General features: G+C 39.6%; 1 protein-coding gene across 1 annotated transcript; it reads left to right on the plus strand.

Moving 5' to 3' along the window:
* Positions 1–3,957: 3,957 nt before the first annotated feature.
* On the plus strand, positions 3,958–18,707 carry LOC139715387 (uncharacterized). Its single transcript, XM_071626964.1, has 3 exons — positions 3,958–4,567; positions 17,498–17,717; positions 18,327–18,707. Exons 1-3 carry the CDS (start codon positions 3,983–3,985, stop codon positions 18,398–18,400), a joined length of 879 nt encoding a protein of 292 aa, XP_071483065.1. The 5' UTR covers positions 3,958–3,982; the 3' UTR covers positions 18,401–18,707.
* Positions 18,708–19,168: the final 461 nt, after the last annotated feature.

A 19,168-nucleotide genomic window follows, 5' to 3' on the forward strand; every position in this document is an offset into this window, starting at 1 on the left:
TGCGATTTTGTTATGGCTTAGTAGAGAAATGTTGCATTAATCGTTACACGAATCTTCCTATTTTGACACGAAATCAAAACGACACTAAAATACCATGTTCCCCGAATCCTGGACAGATCTCTCATGCACGAAATCATGATCCCGATGAAAAGCTGACGCATAGGCAGTGGCGTATCTATAGGGAAAACGGCGCCCCTAATTCATGAAAAAGTGTTCAACCACAACCCCATCCCGGTAGGGACTTAAAAAAAGATCCACATGATATGCTTTTTTAAGCACTTAAAAGGGGTCTTTTGAGAGTGATTTAAATGTAAAAAATTTTGATAAATTTTGGCGAGCGAGCGGAAAATTTTTGTATAAAAAAGTGAGCTTACTAAACATGGAATTATTGTCATTTTTTGATTATTAAATCTTACAATTCTAATCAAGATATAGTGACGGCCTTATAGATTGCGATTTATACCAACAAACTGAGGACTTGAAAAAATACTCTAAGTTAGTACGAGCTAGTGAGCCGAAATTTGTATATTTCTGTGTAGGAAACATTGCACTTATCTCATAGTTCGTTGTGCTTGTAAATCATACAATGTTGGCACACTTGTATATGGTGGCTTGCCCTGTATATAAAATAACAGATCATGCGATAAAACTTACAAATCAGTGTGAGCATTTTCTGAACATGTTCGTATATAGGAAGTGCGGGATTCTCTTCAATATGTGGTTGATAATTCAAGTAATTATTAACATTGTGATATGATGGCTGGTCCGGCTGGATTTATGAATGGTAATAAATCATAAACTGACAATCTGAAAAAAAAATCACAAAGCATAAAGAGTTAGTGCAAGCGAGCGCAGCTAGTGAGCTCCTTTTATTTTGCACTTAGATTGACAAAAACTTGAAATAGTTATATCGTATAATTCTCAATAATGATATGGTGGCTAATTGAAAAAGCAATATGTAAGTTGGAGAGAGGCATATATTAGTTGTCGAGAGTCAAAATTCTTGTATTATTGGAAAGGAAACGCTGGAGTTTTCTTCAGCACATGTATTTGGTTGTGAATCACGCTTTTCCTAGATACGCCACTGCTAAAACTGTGCCCTTATTATAGACTTTTTTTTGTGATCACTGAAGATGTAAGGCAACTACATATGTACCTTAAATCTGGCAGAACTGCAGAAAAACGTGGAATAATTAAGCACCCTAGGTCGTCAAACATGAATTTTGAATTCTTACTTTTTACTGAATACTTTGAATTTCTCATAATTATGTGTGTCGCCCCCTTGTGTCCAAAAATGGGTATTCAGCTATTGTGTATACTGATTTGTTGTTGTTCTTGTTGTTTTTCAGTGATGAGGAAATGTCTGTGATGACTTATACATGATTTGGAGATAGTATATTGAATTGCTAATGAAGTGAATTGAAAAACTCGTCGGGCGATTTTTTTTTTCGTTTTTGGCGCCCCCAAGGAGTGGCGCCCGGGGCACGTGCCCCCCCCCCCCTTGCTCCCCTCCCCCCCCCCCCCCCCCCCATACGCCACTGCGCTTAGGCCTGCAAGATGTCGTCCATTTAGAACAGCTGTCCCTTCAGACAAGGAAATTGGGAAGTAAACATTTTTTTTGGCCAACAGGGTTGAAGTGTATCAGGGCTATATACGTATATTAGGACTGTATTGTGTGTGTGTGTGTGTGTGTGTGTGTGTGTGTGTTTGTGTGTGTGTGTGTGTATGTGTGGGTGTATAATTGCGGGAAATATGTAATGTGTCAAGCGTGTAGGAATCTCAAGTAATGGTACTTCATTATCGAGAAGGTAATTGTGAAGTGATGAGAGGAAATAGTCGGAAACAAAACCTGTAATTCTCAACAGCACGTATTATTGCGTGCTCCGTTTGTAATGTCGGACAATGCATTTTATTTTAACATGGCTGCAAAGGAAATAAGACAGTTGTGACTCCATTCTCTTGAACCTCTTTGGTTTGACAAAGCATGCATCTTGCCCGCATGGTGCGAGTTGAAGGAGATGGATATAAATTCTGAAACCCAAAACGCTCTATGTGGATCTGTGTAAATTTTCTTCACCTTTCTGCTGGATTATATTCTCCTTGGTTTTACTGCTCTTTTCCTTCCTACCATTTTTTATTCCCCCTTCGTCTAAGCCTTATGATTCATTTTGATAAGAGAGAATTAAAAGGCGTGAAAGAATTAAAAAAAAATCATCGCAATTAGTGACAACCGTGATAAACCATAACATGAATCTTACCACTCAATTTCGTTCAATCGTAGGATCTGTATGCGCCCATCTATATCATGCACCAGGTTAGGATCAGCGTTCTTTCTGATCACTCTCGACATAACACGTAAACATAAACTGAAGTTTCGGATGATTCTCTTCCGTCTGCTTTCGATGGGGATATCTCTTTGCAAAATCAAACAAAGTTGAATCGACAAACAATGATTCATGACAGCCTTGCGAAACTACATCGCGCTCATGTTACAAGTACAAGCTGCTCAATGGAATTATTGAAGATTCTTGATCATCATAGAGTTCTATTTCGAAATGAAAAGAAAATGATATTCTTTGAATACAGCTGTCTCTTATTTCATGCTTTCCTACCTTTTGACCTGAGCAGGAAAACGTTCGTTGCCTATAGATACAAGGAATCATTACGAACTTTATAACCTACTGTGCAATTTTACGCCATATGGCATTTAAGTTTTTTTTTTTCCTTATACAGCGTAAAGTAAAACCTTTCGAAAGATAGAGGTGTTTTTTTTTTTCGAAATCGGACCAAAGACTGTATAGGCCTAGTATGTGGAATTTTTTAAAGTTTCTAATGTGATACTGCAGCAGCAACGACACATGCTGGTGACGCATGTTGCTACTCCTTGCATTAAACCTCCTGTTTTGACATGAAATTAAAATGAAACCAAAATGCCCTGTTCATCAAATCCTGGACAAATCTTTCCTGCACGAAATCATGATGCCAAGAAACATAAAACTGACTATAGGCAGTGATAGGGTTGCAAGACAAGGGAAAAGAAAGGTCAACTTCTCTTTCTCTAAGGTTAAAGTGTATGTGCGTAGGTACGTATAGGATATGCGTGTGTATTTGTGTGTGTGTGCATTGCGCGTGTGCTTGTGTGTGTGCATGTGCGTGTGCGTATGTGTGTGTGCATGTGCATGACACATGTGCGTGTGCATGTGTTATCGAAGTGGGAAAAACAAAGAAATGAAACGCTATGCATTTCAAGAACCCTCTCCCAGTAGTCCATTAAGTTATAAAGTACCAGTACTTGAGATCACAAAGGCAGTTGTGAAGTGAAAAGAAACAATGAAATAGTAAGAAACCCTCTCTCTCAGCCCTCTCTCTCTCCGGTGCACTATACCACAACGGTCCTGCACTGTACACATCCAGATCCAGAAGAAACGAAACCTTAAGATCATTGCTCGGACATTATGTATCAATGCGCACGCCTCCGTTTGTATTATCTTGTCTCCCCATGTATTCAAGACCGCTCGCTGTCCTAATCATGTAGGTGTTCGCGCGTTTTTTTGGCACTTCAGTCTATTTACAAGGTAAGAGTCGTACACTGTCTGTCATCCCGCATTCCCTTTGCACAAGGAAGACCTGAATGATATGTCGGATTATGACTTTCAATATCGTGAATGCAATTCCCCTCATTTTCGGCATTGTTGCAAACTCGCTGGCGCTGGTCGTGATTTACAAGGGGCGTCGACGTACCAAGAGTAGTCAACGCGGTCGTTCTGTTCCTTCGTTTCTTGTCCATACTCTAGTCACGGTCGATCTCATGAGTCTGGTCGTCTTGTTGATTGGAAGGAGCATAGATATAGAAGACACCGAGTTGGAGTGTGAAGTTAACTACGTCACAAGGTTGACTGTTGGATATGCGTCGGGGTTCATGAACACACTTATGTGCCTGGAAAGATGCTTCGCACTTCGAGCTCCGTTTTACTATCATAGAATGGCGACTTTATGCAAGGCTAAAATTGCTGTATTCGTCGTACTTTCTCTGTCGTTCCTCATTAATACTCTTCCGGTGATGGGTGTAGGGAGTTACGCCGTCAAAGTCGGAAACGCCACTGAGGTCAAATGCAATCCTCCCGGCGAGTCGGGGATCCAAAGCAGTCCAGGCAACAGGGCCTTCACGGTGATATATCTCGCAATCGGCGTGCTCATGCTCACCTTGATGTACGTGTCGAACGGCGTCGTTATTTTCCAGCTACGGCAGCTAAGGAGGAGGGCGAGGTCAGCTGCATTGAAGTCCAGTGAACCTAAGACAGGACCATCGCCACCAAGGCCCTCCACCATCGAAATGCGCACAAGTTACGATAGGAGTCAAAGTGATGTAACCCAGATCAACCCTGAGAAACGGAGAACCAACACTCAGAGTGCAGCCCGTCGAACTGAAAGAAAACCTGCCACACTTCATCACCCTTCCCGGGGACGTGGGAGTGGGGAGACGACGAGGACTTCGCACGAGAGGTCGATCTCCAAGATGGTCGTTGTCATGTCGGTGGTGTTTACCATCTCCTGGTTTCCATTTTACGTAATGATTTTAAATCAATACCTCATTCTTTTTAATATTGTACACAACGTAACTGTTCTTGTTACCCGGTATCTACTAGTATGTTGAGTTTATACTGCCTCTGCTGTCTCTACGACCTAGGTACAACTTTACTTTACGTAATGGCATTCAAGTTTTGTTCAATTAATACAGAGTAAGATCTGACATACAGAAAGACAATTTTTTTCGAAGTTGGGTCAAAGACTAAGAACGATATGGATCTTAAAAAAAGATGTATCTGTATATTTGATAGCAACATGGCTTAGTGATAGGCTGCATTATATATCCCTTTGAAGATTAAAGAAGAAGTACAGAAATGTTGCATTAATCGCTACACTAATCTTCACTAAACTTCCTGTTTTGACACGAAATCAAAATGAAACCAAAATGCCCTGTTCACCGAATTCCGGACAGATCTTTCAAGCATGAAATCATGATTCCGATGAAAAGCTGACGCATACAGCTGACATAGGCATGCAAGATGTCGTCCATCCTGATCAACTGTCCCTATAGACGAGGAAATGGGGAAGTAAACATTTTGTTTTTGCCACCATGACAGGGTTCAAGTGTATCAGGGCTATATATGATTATACGTATATCAGGACCGTATTGTGTGTGTGTGTGTGTGTGTGTGTGTCTGCGTGTGTGTGTGCGTGTGTGTGTGTGTGGTGTGTGTATGTATGTGTGGGTGGATACCTGCGGGAAACATGTAGTGTGTCAAGCGTGTAGGAATCTCAAGTAATGGTACTTCATTATCGAGAAGGTAATTGTGAAGTGAGAGGAAATAGTCGGAAACAAAACCTGTTACTCTCAACAGCACGTATCATTGCGCGCTCCGTTTGAATTGCGTTGTCTTCCCATGCACGCGTTCGAAAAAGGTAGCTGTGTAAAGTGTGAATTAATATCTTCGCGATTTTGGCAATTCAGTCTATTTGCAAAGTAATGGTTGCACACTGTCTGTTATCCGGCTTCAAGTGGGCGTGGTAAACCATGATGATGTCGGGCAATTCATTTTATTTTACCCCTCTCATTTTCGGCATCGCGGCAAATTCGCTGGCTCTGGTCGTGATTTACAGAGTGCGTCGACGTACCAAGAGTAGCCAACGTGGTCGTTCTGTTCCTTCGTTTCTTGTCCACACCCTAGTCGTTGTCGACCTCGTTAGTCTCGTCGTGTCGTGGATTGAAGAGAGCATAGTTTTAAAAGACATCGAATTAGAATGCGAAGTGAGCTACGTCACAAGGCTGACTGTTGGATATGCGTCGGGGTTCATGAACACACTTATGTGCCTCGAAAGATGCTTTGCACTTCGAGCTCCGTTTTATTATCATAGAATGGCGACTTTATGCAAGGCTAAAATCGCTGTATTCATCGCACTTTCTCTGTCGTTCCTCATTAATACTCTTCCGGTGATGGGTGTAGGGAGTTACGCCGTTGTAGTCGGAAACACCACTGAATGCAATCCTCCCGGCGCGTCGTGGATCCGAAGCAGTCCAGGCGACAGGGCCTTCACGACGATCTATCTCGCATTCGGCGCGCTCATGATGACCTTGATGTACGTGTCGAACGGCGTCGTTATTTTCCAGCTACGGCAGCTAAAGAGGAGGGCGAGGTCAGCTGCATTGAAGTCCAGTGAGCCTAAGACAGGCCCATCGCCACCAAGGCCCTCCACCATCGAAATGCGCACAAGTTACGATAGTCAAAGTGATGTATCCCCGGTTGACCCTGGGAAACGGAGAACCAACTTTAGGAGTGCAGCATGTCGAAATGAGAGAAGACCTGCCACACATCATCACCCATCCCGGGGACGTGGGAGTGGGGAGACGACGAGGACTTCGCACGAGAGGTCGATCTCCAAGATGGTCGTTGTCATGTCGGTGGTGTTTACCATCTCCTGGTTTCCATATTACGTAATGATTCTAGCCGTCATTGCACCTTACTCCTTTATACAACGCTAACACTGGCACTACTCCGATGGTTTCAGAGTGGTAAAAATCTTTGTCTGGCCAGTCACTTTTGAGGAATTGACAAATTTATTGGTCCACAATGACAGAAAATAAAATGCATTGCCGGGATCAGTCTCGTAAAAAGGAAAGATCATTACCAGTAAATTTGAAGTTCAATGACTAGTGATGGGTAACTACTGGCTCGATATCAGACATGTCGGACCAGCAGTACACACAGAGAAATTACGGTTCTAATTTGCACCCTAGAGGGTGCATATCGTTGTAACACCAGCGGCTCCATTTAGGGTTCTATTTTTGGGGGTGCTTATTTAGCACCCTATATTTAACACCATATATGGTGCATATTTGCACCCCTCCATTGGGTTCCCTTTCTGCACCCAGTAGGGTTCATATCGTTGTAACACCAGCGGCTCCATTTAGGGTTCTATTTTTTGGGGTGCATATTTGCACCCCTCCATTGGGTTCCCTTTCTGCACCCCATAGGGTGAACAAAAATTCAGGTGCAAATTTGCACCCTTTCTGGTTCATATCGTTGTAACACCAGCGGCTCCATTTAGGGTTCTATTTTTGGGGGTTCTTATTTAGCACCCTATATTCAACACCCAAAAAGGTGCAAATATAGACCTCTATGCAGGGTTCCTCTTCTGCACCTCATACCTGCACCCATTATGGTTCATATTGTTATTGTTGTAATTTTGCACCCTACGGGGTGATAAAGTCACCGCAATATAGGATGCAATACAATTTGCACACGTCTCTATATAGGGTTACCTTTCTGCACCCCATATGGTGAAAATTATAACCTTTTTGTTAAAACCAAAATAATTATATACTGGATGCCTTCACTAACTTCACAAACAATTACCTAAGGTCTACTGGATGCCTTCACTGACTTCACAATTAACTAAGGTAACACTCCAGACATGAAGCAAAATAGCATGCATACAGTAGATTTACACACAGTTTCTCAGTCAATTAAATCCACAATCTTTCGAAAACTGAAGTCAGAGACTTCAATTCAACAACAAATAGAACATAAACATGATGAATACAGTGCATACTTACATATAGATTATTAACATTTTAATATATGTCTCATGGAAGAGGGACAAGTTAACAGCGATTTTCTTTTTCATGGTTTACTTTAAAGTGAACATGAAATATACATTGTATTTCTACAAATTCTAATACGAGATGCATATTTTGTCATAAAAAGGGCAATGTAAATCAAAAATGTATGAAATTTGGTCAGTGCATTGAATAAGAAAAATAATATTCGTTCCTTCCATCACATGATTACCTTTTCTTCTTTTAAAGGAAGTTACCACATTGACAAAAAGCACTAATTCTTTTTACTCAAAAAATCCCTGAAGCTTGCGCAGAGTAATAGTAAACTATGTGACAAATATCTTTCACATTGTCCTTCTACTTCTAGAATGGATCATAGATATGCACCTTGAATTTACCGGTACATCTTACGGTAATCAAAAGCACCTTTATGACGCTCTTAGACATTAACAGCGATATGTCAACTCTGATTTCTGGTACACAAGTTATTGCCAAAACAATGAAGGGTATGGCAAAGTTCTGTCATATATATTTGAAACTCACTACTTGTACTGACATATTCCATCCAATTCCAAGCTTGAGAGCTTGCAAATGTGCCCCATTATACAATTAGTATACTTCACATTTTGTTTTTCATATATAATTACACCAATGATAAGAAAGGTGAAAAAAGAATTAAAAAATGAAGAATGCACATCTAAATTTGGTTACTTTTTTATGCACACAGCTAAAGATATGTCCCAGTTATAAATCTTGGGCAGAATAGCACATCTGAAAACACTTATCATTGCATCAAATTAACATTAACAATTCCACAGAAAATGTTAATTCAGAAAGGGAAAATAAGGTTAACCAATCAGTGGTATTACAAACTGGACATAAAGAGGAAGGAATATGTCTTGTGAGACAAGTTTAAAAACAAATTTTTTGATACATTGTGGTTTTTTTTTCAAGCGATGGAAACAAGAAGCACATTGTACTCAGTAGACCATAAATATAATTACACAATGTATGCAGTTTAGCCCCAACATTCAAAATATTGTAAAGAGCAGTCGATTTTTCACATTCATAAAGCAGGTATTGGTATTGGCACCATCACAAGCATAATGATCAGGAGCAAAATATATTTTTATTACTATTATTATTATTATCATCATTATTATCATTATTACTATTACCATTAATATTTTACAGATTTATGATCATGCATGAGAAATACCTCAAGTGTTGATGTATACAGTCTCACAACTCTTCCAATCATTTTAACACTTAATTTTCACCAAACCTTACACAAATATATCAGCACTTTATACAACCTACTTAAAGAAAGCTTAAAATTATAATCAGAGTTAGAGGGCAAGTCCACCTTCATATAGACCTACATGTGGATTGAGTGAATGCGCTGCAATAAGCCAGTCCGGAGATAGCTCATGTGCACAAAGGTACAAATGACCTTTCATTTTTCTCAGTTGGTTACGCACTTCACTCAACTCAAAGTGACATAATGCAGCAGCTTGCCCACCATAGCCATTTATGGAACTCATATTCAAAGAAAGAATGAACCTAAGCAGTGTAGATGAAGTGACCAGTATGGTTCGTCAATCAACACTTAGGGAATCATCTATTTTATCAAGTGCTGTTTTGAATATGTTAACAAACTTTTTTTTGTGTGTTAACATTGCCAAATACCAGGCTTGCTGTCAAGTGGATGTACTGGCAGGCACCATTTATAAGGATTCCATGAATAATCCTAGCATTACAGATGCTTATCTCAGTGAAATTAAAAAAACAACCTGTCTCTCGGTACAAATGACCTTTTTTTCGCACATGCTCAAACTGGTACCCCGAACTGGCTTATACGATTAGAACACATCAGTAAAAAAATTGAAAAGCGGACATTCAATTCAAAAGTTAATAATCTTTAAATCCTTTGTGCAGTCGCATGCGTAGAACAATTCAAGGAAAACCTAAAGAGAATTTCACATTTCTTTTCTCTTAGGAAAAACATGCACATTTCCTCGACAAGTCACTGACGTAAGGGCAATGATAATAGTTTCTGCCTTCTTAAAGAGTGAAGTCCAGTGTTCTTTTATATGCAAAAAAAGTAGATATGATATGTTGAGTTTTCTCAGGTTTTGGAACAAACTCTATTTTTCAATCCTTATATCATACATAAAGGGTTTGTGAGAAAATCATGCTTTTGTCAAGTGTCACAAAGCTACTCCACTTATGACATTGCATTGCCAGAGATTGCCCAAAATTGACATACATTGTGTGGCTGTCTACTACAAAAAACATCAGGCGACTTATTTTTTTTTTTTTGTTCTCTACTTAAACAATCAATTCAAAGTGTGCAGGTGTTGTTGAAGCACTGAGGCTATCGATGGTGAAGAAATATCTAAAATATGAACAATACAAACTAACCCTATGTAGTATGAAATATAATGGAAAGCATACTTTGAGTATTTTATATCCATTAGCAGATTCATATTTTCATCCATAATCCACCCTCCCCCCCCCTAAAAAAGAAGAAGATAAAAGTGAATAGAAGTCAAGTTCTCTTAAGTTCGTTCTCTTGTATTTTTCTATTATATATTTCTTTAGAGTATTCTTGTAAATATTCAAGGCCAGTGCATTCTAAGAAAGGGAATAACCTGACAACAGTTTAAAAGACAGAATAAATAGTTATCATTATCTATGAAATTAAACATTTTCACATATATTTTGCAAAAGAAAAAATGCTAATCTTCATTTCATGGAGTGGCTTCATGCTCACCCTCGGCTAAAAACAGGGAGTTGATTACTTTCTGGATTAAAATGGAAAGATGTTTCTAGAGCCGTGGTGTTTAGCAATTCTAATGGGGGGGGGGGGGGGGGGGGGGGGGGGGGAGATTCAATGTGACCCGTCTCAAATTTTATATGGTTTAAACATACATGACATATTATAGGAGTCTCATTATTATGCCTCCGCCCTGAATGGTGCCGGAGGCATATGTTTTCAGGTTGCCTGTCTGTCTCCCGGTCTGTACGGATGTATCTACGGAAAGATTGATGGGCTTTCATCAAACCTGGTTCAGGGATACTACATGATGTTGATGATCTTATTGGCTTTTGGACTATATCTGCTAAAAGTCAAAGAAAATTTGAAAATAACTTTTTTGCTACTTCTCTAGTCAGGGAAATCGGTGTACTCGTGTGTACTGGTTGGTTGGCGCATTCAGTTGGATACAGCAAGGTTTCATCCTCTGCTTTCACAGGAAAGCCGACTCCCAACTTCTTGTTCTCGTAGTCAAGGTATATCTGCTCCTCTGCTTCAGCAACCTGCAGCTTGGTCTCATAGCTAATCTCATCTTACGCTGCATAAGTCGAAACTCCTCGAGCTCTAGTTTTTGATGCGTTTCTATAGCAGCTGCTTCAGCTGCCAAATAGTATGCCCTTCAGGCCATCACTCTCAGAAGAACTGGCATGGCTTCCACACTGACTCAACGAGGAACCAGGATTGACATCCTGAACATCTTCCATCTCCAGCTCTGGCATCCTATATGGCTCACCAGTCTCTCGAGGTTGACCTGCATCACTCATCCTGAAGACCATTATTGAACTTGATGCATAGCGAACTCGATGATAAATAATCAATCAAACACAGGTCCCTTTGGCCCAGTATGAGACCAAGCTAACACCATGCATCAGCATGGATCAGCAAGGTTCAACCTGTAATTGAATAAAACAAAGTTCAACATACAATCAATATTGGAATAGGCCTACATGTATCTACCTGCTAAAGTATGGGATCAAGTGGTTGTACTTCTGAAGTGATTTACCGTTTACATTACATACCTTGTTTGTGTGACTTATTTTATGTCATGTCTAGCACATGCAACTTCTCCAGTGGATATTATCTAAATTCACATATCGTGTATCATTGCTTATGCTCTGTGACTATGGCATTGCTAATTTATAACACACATTCTAGTTTCATTGATAGACAACAAGGAGTTAAGGCCAACCTAAATTTTCTGACTTCCCATCTTCATACATGTCTTAAATTCTCCTAAATGAACCAGGAACACTATTTTTCTTCATTAGGCACATCATACATGCATACATCGTTCTTTCTGTCAACTTCACAGAAACCAATATCCAACTGAGCCTCAACTCGGCTCAAACGTAATAATTCCCATTAACGAAAATGATGCGACTATATCCGGTCACCTATTTACGTACATACCTTGGTAACTGCGTCCAGCAGCCCCATACGCATAGCGTAATTACGCTATGCGTATGGGGCTGTTGGTCGTAGTTAGTACCTTGGTTGAGGCTTTCCGTATTACCGTGCACTTTCATTGACTTATTCGCTATGCTTTACTGTAGGTATGATCGCACTTCTGACATGTTAGTACACATGCACCTCGATACAACTCTTTCGCATCAGTTTTCACCACTCAGCATTCTATGAGCATAATTCACACATATCATCATCGATTACTGTGAAATATTTTCAACGGAATTACAGTACAATTATCTACTCACAACGTTTGGCTCATCAAAAAGATTAATTCATCACCCCAACCTCACGGTCGTCTGTCCATTCCAAACGAGGAACTTCAGTAGTATGCACGTACGTATACCGTGCGACCTACGGCGTGGCGTGCGCATGCAATTTTAGCTTTGCCATTGACCAAGTGCTCAACGGTCCACGCGTGCACGCATAATACGTGTACTTGTACTCGTTTGCTTTCTCTCTATGATAACGTCATTGAAATGATATTCTTGATCCCGGTGCGAGAAGAAAAAAAAACAAATGTTTAATTCAAGTAGTAATTTTTTGAGTACAGTATTACTGATGACACTGTTACTCTTTAACACCGTGTAGTTATATTTTCAAATAAAAATATACGATAATATCCAAAAATAGTGTGGCATTTTAAGCAAACACCATTCAACAACCACATGTCAGCTTTCGGGAAAGACTATGGAATGGTTCCAAATTCGAACCCTTAAGACTTGGCTCCCTTTAGGGTTCGGATTTGCACCCCTACATCCATCCCGAACCCTATAAGGTGCCACGTAGTTAGATTTGCTCGTAGGGTGAAAATAAGAACCCTAAAAGAACCCTAATTTCTCTGTGTGTACAAGAAGTCGGTTAGGGTGCAACCCTGCTTTGCTACATAACGTTTGTACTCTTGCTATCACGTGCATTTATGCGTCTAAAATGTATACTTTTAGTGTAAACTATAACTCAAACATACTAACAATACTTCTTCCTTATTTCTTTATATTGTGTATTGACGTATTTTACCATTTAAAAAATCCATGTGTTGTCAGAATTATCAGAAACATTGCAAACTAGCTGTTGATATTCAGCCATTTGGCATAGACGACTGCCTGAAACGTAAAGTCATGAACCATGAACAATGAACACCAACCTTGTTATGACTATTGCTACTATATTGTCATAATCACCTCTTTATTATCTTTATCATAATTGTTACGAAAGCACTTTCGTAAATAGTGGTGCTATATTGCTAGGGAGAAGGGCACATTGTCTTCTGTCAGCTAAATGGCGTTAAGATGTTAAAATTGAAGCACCGTCCAGTGTGAGAATGTTGTAAACTGTGTCCTTATACGGTAAATCGATGCCCCGGTTATATAAGGAGTCAAACATAATTGCATTATATTTTACTCTTTGTGACGACGAAATCCATAAAACCATAACATGCGGCTACAGCATAAGAGGAAACAGCTGCTAGCATAGATCTGTTTGGCATGCGAACAGGACATTTTGTGATACACCTTGTCCGCCTTGGACTACTTAAAACATGATTATAAACATACTTATTATCGTCATTTCGGAGTTATTTGTTCCAAGTTCATCGTGTCACTGCGGCAACCATGGATAATCTGGGGGTAGAGTCGGTATACAGAGTCGCTGCTCGGGAAGCAGTAGATGACATGTTTGATTCCCTCTGGATCCTCCCCCCCCCCCCCCCCCCACACACACACACACATGCTGGGAAAAATGTACACACCAGCCAGTTGCAATCTGACAGATTTCATTTGTACAGAGGTCAGACAAATTGAAAAAAAAAGAAGATTTTTTTTTTTTTTTAATAAAAAGCCTGGATTGGGAGAGGGGAAAAAATACAGATATGGATGACAGAATTTCACGAAACCATACATGCAAAAGCTCTTAGAATGCCCCTTTAAATTACTATAGAAAGAGAAAACGCCTATTGTAGATGAGTGAAAATATAAAACAAGACAAAGCAATTACGCGTATGTATACCTTTCCTGCATGCGGCATAGCGTGCTTGTGGTTGTACGAAAAATATGTACGCTATTATTTCCTGATATGGGTTATTCTTTTCCTGCTTTCATTTTATTCTATTGTGTGGTTACTGGCTGGATGGATCCATTTGAAACTGAAATATTAACGCACTTAGTGACACTTATTGGTATACAAAGCGGCCTCCTATTTCCTGTTACTTTCCCGTGAGTCGGGTTAAAGGGGCATTCCAGACGATTTCCATAATTTCACATCATGGAGTACATAAATCGACAGCTCCATGTGAAGATTTGTAGATTATTATCGTGGTCCTTGAGCAGAGAAATCAATACTCTGAAAAACCCAAAACAAATTACACTGAACAAAATAGATGACATAGGAGCCTCACATATTTCAGAAATGTAGCAATGTAATACCATTACAATACCACGGGCTTAACAATTTCACCTGTGTGTAGAATACATGCCTTCTTCCTTTGTTCTGCTTCCTTGAGCCCCTACTCATGCATTCTTATAGTGAGGCTGCTATTTCATAATCCTAGTTCATTGCAATTTATTATCAATTTTGAAAACACTCTTACTCCTCATCCAAATCACTATAAATTCTGAAACTCTGTACCCAGTATAACCAATTTATAGTTTTTGATATGTACAAAGGTCCGCAGGTCTCCTTTTAAATAAGCCAACTTCATTTTGGTTTCGTATGGCGGTACGTGATATATACGAGTGAGATATGCTGTGTATCGAAAAGTATACACGATGTTTGTGAGAAAAAAAAAAGAATCAATTTGTATTGCATGTACACTATAATAGTATGTGAACATGCACCTCAAAAACGAACATAAAGTCGCACACACTGATTTTGCGTGAGGACTGAAAATAAGTGAAATGGGTCAACCCAGTCGAACTTGACTTTTTCATATTTCTTGAAAGAGCAGGTCTTCTTTTACATTATGCTAAAATTTGGTATCATAAAACGGGTAGGAAAGTGTGTTTTTTTAGCAGTTTATCTCGAACATTTTTGGTAGAATAGTGATTAGGTGTGTCTTTACAATCCCTTTTTCATTTCTGAAAAACCTTGTCCACACTCTTCACTTTCAACTCTAATAAATTTTGAAAGGATAGAGCTACTAATTTGACAGTTGGCATTAACTATGGACAGAATGTGTTCATGAGGCATGCTATATTTCAGTTTAATCTAATAATCCCTTCATTGTTGTTAATCTGGTGGTTTACTTCCTGCTTTTTGTCCCATTCATCGCACAGCCAGCATGGTTTGGTAAAGATTAAGCGCTTGAATAGACACTGTACTGCAGAGCCTCTTTTCTCAGATCACACTTTTCCTGAGTTTGTGTTTTCTTTCCAATATTTAGATAGGTTAGGAGAGTCCATTTGATTTGAGTTATACATCATTCTAAAGCTTAAAGTCTGCTCTTTCAGAATATGGTCTTAACTAAAAATTCATGTCTGGCGACTTTTTGTTTGTTTTGAGGTGCAGGGTCACATATAAATGTAAGAGAGGAAACACATACTGATAAGAAAAATTATCGGAATTCATGGTTTATGTTCCACATAATAATCCTTGAAGTTTTGAGATATATTTCATTGTCCATTTACACACACTTTTCTTTACGACGTGGTATTGCTATTTTAATTTCAGAACTTTGAATTCTGAGCTATTTGATTGATTTGATTTTGATTTATTCATTTGACGATATCTAACCATGTATTGTGCATACTATTTAAATGATTTATTGACGTACGTTAGATCCTGTGTGGTCGTTATGATTTCTTGGTCTATTTTCTCCCAGATATGTTGTAGCTAAGGGTATAACATTAAAGACCCCTGTTTTGTTTTTCTCTTGAGGATGGCGTCCAGGCAGATGTTTGGATTGAGCAAATGTACTATTCAAAAATTTCCAGATTGAATATTCATAGGCCTACATGTATACCTTGCGCCAATGACTATAGCGGTATAAAGTTGATGAAATATTTCTCTATACCTGGGTCTCATTTCGAAACTACTTTTTAATGCCAATTTATGATACTTTGAAACTTGTTTGGAAATCCTTTTCTGACAAATTTTGTTCCTATTAAAAGATTCATAGGAAACTAATCACTCTGTGCCTCCCCCGCCCCCCCCCCCCATAATCGTGATAATGTCGAACCTAATGTATGAGCCAGCGCTTTACCTCAGTAGACTGCATTTATCAGTTTATCTTTCCGATTAGTTAAGTCGACTTATTGTGTGTGCGCTACCCGATTGCGAAATTAATTCTTCTGCCAAAAGTATACGCAACGTCAATTATCGACTGAAAACTATATCTTTCGCATCAAGTAACTGAAAGATAAAGCTGCCCTTCTTACACGCTTGTCTCTATTCTAGTTAATTTCTTTATGAACAAATTTCGTATCAGCATGGATCGTCCTCTCTGCTCTTCTATATGCTGTCGCCTGTATGGCAAATTAAGCCTCAACATTTTCATTTTGATTTTTGTCATTTATTTTAGCATTGGTACTATCATTTCTATAAGGTTTGTACGTAAACAAACCCACTGACCATTATACTGACGTAGTGCCTTAACCTCACCGTGACTATAGGGAAATATAATGTAGAAAGTGACTTTGTTGTTTGTAGTGACATCGGAGCTCTGTAATGACGTTCTTTACTTTCATATCTCTCATTAAGAGGAGTGCGTCAGCTCAAAAGTTAAGTACTCAAGTAGAGCGTGGTATTTCCAGTCTTCAGGGGAAAATGTTATGTGGCGCATGTTTCGACGATTTGTCACTTGTTTACTTTTTACCAAGACAGAATCGCATTGTTGACTCGTTAATGGTTTTGTTGTTTGTGTCAGGAAAAGTGTCTCGACACTGTGCTCGAGGTGGCGAAGCGATGTCCTCTTCTCTGCGATTCGTAGTATCATCTTCATTCATGATTTTCATTAGCAATCTCTATCACCACTGTTTTCATATCAGTCATAATTGTTTTAATATCACAGTGTCTGCGTCGGCTGCTGATAGTCATGTAATGATTTTAATAATAACAATAATAATAATAATAATAATAATAATAATGGCTATTTGTAAAGCGCAAAGGTCCACCTTTCAGGGCTCATGGCCCTTGATGAGTTTTGATGACAGTATACTGACCATGACATGCGCAAAATATCATCATCATTCTCGTTATAACCCCCCAAATCCCGGAAGATCTAGATAAATGCTTGTACAAACATTCAGCGATATAGTTTGAGAACAACTCCTTCTCCCCCCCCCCCCCCACACCGTAAGTGCTTGAAGGGTCTTGTTTTTGTTTGTGTTTGTGTTTGTGTTATCTATGTTCACCAATTGAATATAGATTTGTGTGCGTAGTCCTATACATGTTTGTTTTTTTCATATGATAGGTTTAAAAGAGCCGACCTATGCGCCTCTGGCTGATGTTAGTTTCGTGAATAAATCGCATGAATTAAAACGAATTGAGAGCGCTCAAGTCTGTAACATAATCCCAATCTTCTACTTTTCAGTTTATGCGTCCATGATGTGTACTGTCAAACTTATCTTCCTTCCCCCCCCCCCCCCCATATTTTGATGTCATAGATTCAAAGACTATTGAAAGCGCTCGACGTCCCCCAGCCGGACTGGTATCTGTACGTCGTCATCTTTCTCCTGGTCAGCAACCATGTCATCGACCCCTTCGTCTTCGTCTTCATGAAGCAGCAGAGTCGAGATGCGCTCAGAGATCTGTGCATGGAGGGGATTTGCTGCAAGAAATGGCGGACGCACCCTGGAGTGGAGGCTAATGATCGAGGCTCAAGTGGTAGGAAACCAGAGAACTATCAATGGTAGCTTATGTTGCGTGACTGTGTCATCGTTGAACCCCGAGTGCCATTACTAAAGAAATGCGAATAAACCACTTAATCGACATGCATGTGCTTTTGGCCACAAACGCGAGAAGGAAATACGTAACTTTCACATCTCGTGAATGAAAAGCATCACTTTCGTGACTCTTATTACATGTTTCAGAAATATTTTTTTTCCTGTGAAAAAAAAATCAAAACAACTGAAATGAATCTGGTGTACGTGCCATAATCTCGACGTCAAAGCATATTTTCTCCGAACCGTGTTAATGTTGTTGACTTCTTTCAGTTGGTTTATGTGATGAGATCTTCAAAGAAATTGGGACAAAGTGCATGAAGTTATGAGATAGTTAAGATAATCTTGTAAAATACAAAAAGCAGGATGTCGATCTTTGACGAATTTATCCAGCTTTTACCTGGACAGGTGACATACATTTTATTCTAGTCCCATACTCTCCAGGAAATAAAACTCTGTCTGTTTTGTTCTTGTTGTTCTATCTTTTCTATAATTGTTTTTTTCTCTCTTGAATTCACTTTTCTCATGCGCCATCTCACTCCTTCTCACCCAGGGACTGAGGGGCAAAAACCCACCAGGCAAGAGGCCGAAACATCGAGCGCACGCTCCCACCAGCCGCACGCCTGAGCTTGGTATCCGAGGCATCCGCGGTTCCTAGGATGGACACATTAAAGTGGGATTGGCACATGATTCGAGGAGTGTCCTTTTTAAGGGACTCTAGAGTCGGGGGAAAGGCAGAACGTCCTCACAGTCAGGACAGTGTCATTCAGTATCTAGTGGTCTACATGTGAACACAGACTGTGGATCTACCATGAAACTTTGCTATGAAGCCTCTACCAAAAACCCCGGAAGTAAAATTGGACAAAGGGACATTTTGATGTGTGGTTTCAAAAAGTCCGTTTTTGACAGCTACTGTTAATACTGTGTATACTGTCTCCATGACATTATAATCATTGACTGGTGCTCTCACAAATCTAACTTTTGTTTTGGTGATATGCACAATATTTTAGATGTGAGAGTCGTCAGATAATCTTACTTCAGTTAACACCCTTGTGGAATCCAGCAGCGCGCGCACAGGGGGGGGGGGGGGGGGGGGGGAGACATTATAGAATAATAGAATAATATTTCTCACAATGATATCGCTTCAGAATACCAGTGTGAGTAGACGTTGCAGCCTGAAGGAAAACGTATGACAATGTGTCGTTTTACTTATATGTTTTACTCATATTCTTTTTACTCTGTTATTGCACTCATCTCTTCATGAATACTAGAAGTAAAACTTATAGGGCTACTCACAATACGTGTTCCCGGAACTTCCGATCACTGATCCATGATTATTCGCCTCGCATTTCGGCGGCTGCAGACGTATTAACCCATTTTTACTTCGTCTCCTCT

This window comes from Diadema antillarum, unplaced genomic scaffold (assembly GCF_040938485.1).
Source record: "Diadema antillarum isolate AM-2024a unplaced genomic scaffold, OU_Dant_1.0 scf00000006, whole genome shotgun sequence".
NCBI lineage: Eukaryota > Metazoa > Echinodermata > Echinoidea > Diadematoida > Diadematidae > Diadema > Diadema antillarum.

Excerpts from the sequence above, each read along its gene's own strand:
- LOC139715387 (XM_071626964.1), top strand. The coding sequence starts at position 3,983 with ATGGCGACTTTATGCAAGGCTAAAATTGCTGTATTCGTCGTACTTTCT. Across the intron at positions 4,568-17,497 it reads TCTCCTGGTTTCCATTTTAC|ATTCAAAGACTATTGAAAGC; the intron begins GTAATGATTTTA and ends TTGATGTCATAG. Across the intron at positions 17,718-18,326 it reads TAATGATCGAGGCTCAAGTG|GGACTGAGGGGCAAAAACCC; the intron begins GTAGGAAACCAG and ends CTTCTCACCCAG.